The following is a 3789-nucleotide window of genomic DNA, read 5'->3' as shown; positions in this document are numbered from 1 at the left end:
ATTCTTGATAAGAATAATTTATCCCCTTTTACATATTTTGAGCAAAATTTTGCTTAAAATAAGAATTTCTCAAGAACATTATTCTAGGTAAGAATTCTCGATTTCGCTGTGCATGTGCATGATTATATAAATACTGTATAACTGTTTGCCTCAGTGAAATTGAAAATTATTGCCGTGTGTGATCACTGATCAGTGTGATTGGGCGCAACCAGTATATCAACAAAACAACGTTTGCATAATTATAAATTAGACGAAACGGTAATTTTCGTAGTTCGGTTACTCTTTGCAATTAGAGTCAAATTGACTCCTTCGAAGAGTAACATTACCTTTTGGTAGAGTAACAAGACTCTATTGTAGAGTCGTTTTGACCCCAGTCGAAACTACCCTTAGAGTTGAAACAACTATATATATATATATTCCCAGCCTACAAAGCCGGTTCAAGAAGATGCAACCTCTGCCTTGAGGAGAAACTCCATATCATGAAAGACAAAACTAGAACACTGCTGAACAAACGCTCTGAACTCTTTACGAAATGTAGACACGTAATTCGACACCTTATATCACGATGTAAATATAGAGAATAGCAACCAGACCTGCCATTAGCCTGATGATCGCTTTATAGCGTGAAACTCCGAGTAGCTAAGCTAGTCTTTCAATAAATATATATTATCGCTCTGCCAGTAATGGTATTGAGCGCTCTCCAACCATTGTCAAGTTCTGTGATCTTTTTGTTACAGTCAATTATTTGGATATTTGGATATATACATATATATATATATATATATATATATATATATATATATATATATATATATATATATTATATATATATATATATATATATACAGACTGTACTGAACAACTTTTGGTAAACAAACTTATGCGTATTTTGGTAAACAAACCCGCATTCGATAAACATTGCGAGAGACCAGACTGAAGTGCATCGACGCTGTTCTCGACAATCTGGGTGGTATGTTGCACCATCGAATTGACAATCGTTTGGGGTACCTTGCCTTCCTCTTTGACCTTGATTAAGCCCAATACATTTGATCGTTGATTACTCTCGACCTCGCAAACAAAGACGAAAAAATCATCGTCATCGTTTTTACCATTATAAACGTCAAGTTCATCTCCCTCGTCGTTGGCACGTGGATCTCGTTCAACAACTTCCTCTGCTTGAAGTACTTGACTATGCTTGTTGACAAAATGGTTTCGCAGAGAGAAATAGTTCGTGTACGTACGTGGACATTCATTAATGCCACATAGCGCATGGAAATCCCGATCACTCTTGTGAACCCGACCGAGATGATTGATCAACGAGCGAAGAGTTTGACATGTAAAGTTACAACCTCGTACCCAGGGTCTTTACTCGTGGTGGTGGGGAGTAAAGACCCTGGCTGCGGCTGGTCACGTGAGCCCCCAAAATTTCATCGCCTTAGGGGGTGTGGGCGAAGTGTCATATTACAAACTTCCACTTGACGGCAATTTCTGTTGCGTTTCCGCCATGCTGGACTACATTGCCTTCTTATCGTGTGTAGAATTTGCGGTTTTAAATAGTTTATACCTAGAAACTATTCTGAAACCAAAGCAAGTTATTTGTCTAGAGAGCTTGTATCTAAAGAAGGACGTGGTATGTGTTTTACCGACCGGTTATGGCAAATCCTTAATTTTTCATCTTTTGCCATTGTTCCTCTTTGCAAAATACCATTTGCGTGACGCTTTAATCCGAGCACCGAGAGGTATTTCTAAGATGTTAGTTACCTCGATTGTCATTGTTGTATCGCCATTAAATTCCCTAATGAGTGATCAAGTATCGCGTCTAAGTATGAGTGGCATTCGAGCGTCTATTGTTGGTGTAAAAGAATCGAGAAGGGAACAATTTGACGACGACTCTCAAGACCAAAATATAGATGTTGACTTCAGCGAATGTGAAGATAAAAAGTTACGCGATGGTCAATACAACATTGTCTTTGCGCATCCAGAAACACTTATTTCAAGCAAATATGGACGCGAATTATTGTTAAGCGAAATATACCAAGAAAATGTCCTTGCAATCGTTATAGACGAAGCTCATTGTATATTAGACTGGTTAGTATCAACTATCAAGTTACGTTTCTAAAAGTGTTTTCTGATTTTCATGCTAGGATCGCATTATAAAAATCTAGGCTGATCAATTTTTAAATACTGTAAGTAGTTTTTCAGAAATTAAGCCTTATGTCAATATAATGTGCTCAATGTGAAGCTTAAGTTTAATACATTCAATTTCATTGCAGGGGAAGTGATTTCAGAAAGGATTATGGCAGATTAGGAGTGCTGTGTGCACTGTTCCCAGATGTGCCTGTAATTGCAATGACAGCAACAGCAAGTCAGACTGACATTAAATATATTCAGGATTCATTAGGACTAAAGAATTGTAAGTGTGTCACTGCCAATCCAGATCGGAAAAATATTTTCTACCAAAAAACCTTTCGACATGGTCAAGATGTTGATACAGTTCAATCAATTTTAATACCGATAGCAAAGGGTCTTTTACTGGAGAAAATAAACTATCCATTAACAATTGTTTATGTACCATTACGATTATGTGGGTTTGTGTACAGGATGTTCGAACATGTTCTTGGTGCTGAACAATATTTTCCTCCCAGATCTGCTTCAATCCCAGCAAACCGGCTGTTTGCACAATTTCATGCCCCTCAAACCACACAAATGAAAGATGAAATTTTAAAACAGCTTTGTTCTGGACAGAGTACTATTCGTGTGGTTTTTGCAACTGGCTATAGGGATGGGTGTGGACATTCCCAACATTCGTCAGGTCATTCATATTGGGCCTCCAAGTACTGTAAAGGCCTATTTCCAGGAGACAGGACGTGCTGGCAGAGATGGCAAACCTTCATCAGCTCACTTGCACTACAACAACAAGGACATTGCAAAAAATAGGGTGGGCATGCAAGATGATATGCGTGAGTTTTGCTCAAGTGACAATATATGTCTTAGGAAGTTACTGCTGAAATCGCTCGATTACGAACAGGATGCATACATTAACCCACTCCACCTTTGTTGTGATGTTTGTAAGAAGCAGTGTATTTGTTCCTTGTGCTTGAACATTATGGACAACCAATCAAATTTGCAGTAGAGGATTGGTAATTATTGTAATAATGGAACATGGGACTGTTTAGGTTTCAGACAATGCATTGTCAATGTCAATCACCATTCCTCTATTGTAATTTTGAATGACTGACAGGCAGGAAAATTGCAATTAGTGTAAATAATTTGCCAATACTTATATATATTCTTTTAAAAAAAATTCTTAAAATCTACAATGTACAAATTCATAAGATTTGTGTTCATATGACCAGTGCAAGTGCAAATGTGTTATTTACAATACATTTATATAAAACTGATATAAAAAATTTCTATAGGCTAATAGTGCATTCTCTACTAAAGTTTCTGTAAGTATTAGATTTCTTTACAATTACAACCATTGAAAACAATTTTTTGTTTCATGAAATGTGTGATACAATCAAAATCGATACAATCGACATTGTCAATAAATAAAACAAATCATAACAAATTTCTCATCTTTTCAATTCATGAGCCTCAAATACTACTCTATATTTATAGTATGGGCAAATTAAACATTTTCCAAAACAACTATTTCTTGAACATACATAATTGCATGCCCCTGAGGTTCCAAAATGATTGACAATTATTGCCATGATTTTAAAACCTGTAGCAGAATACAATTTTGTGTGCCTAAAAAATTCTCATTTTTGGACAATGATTCAATCA

General features: G+C 36.3%; 1 protein-coding gene across 1 annotated transcript; it reads left to right on the top strand.

Annotated features, from left to right (window-relative positions):
- Window positions 1–1776: 1776 nt before the first annotated feature.
- On the top strand, window positions 1777–2762 carry LOC114543445 (ATP-dependent DNA helicase RecQ-like). Its single transcript, XM_028562419.1, has 3 exons — window positions 1777–2088; window positions 2274–2413; window positions 2646–2762. The coding sequence occupies exons 1-3, from the start codon at window positions 1799–1801 to the stop codon at window positions 2708–2710; spliced, it is 495 nt and encodes a 164-aa protein (XP_028418220.1). The 5' UTR covers window positions 1777–1798; the 3' UTR covers window positions 2711–2762.
- The last annotated feature ends 1027 nt before the right edge of the window (window positions 2763–3789 follow it).

This window comes from Dendronephthya gigantea, unplaced genomic scaffold, assembly GCF_004324835.1.
Source record: "Dendronephthya gigantea isolate DGI-Jeju-01 unplaced genomic scaffold, DenGig_1.0 000458F, whole genome shotgun sequence".
NCBI lineage: Eukaryota > Metazoa > Cnidaria > Anthozoa > Malacalcyonacea > Nephtheidae > Dendronephthya > Dendronephthya gigantea.
The sequence above is the reverse complement of the archived record's forward strand: the minus strand, read 5'-3'. Positions and strand labels throughout refer to the sequence as shown.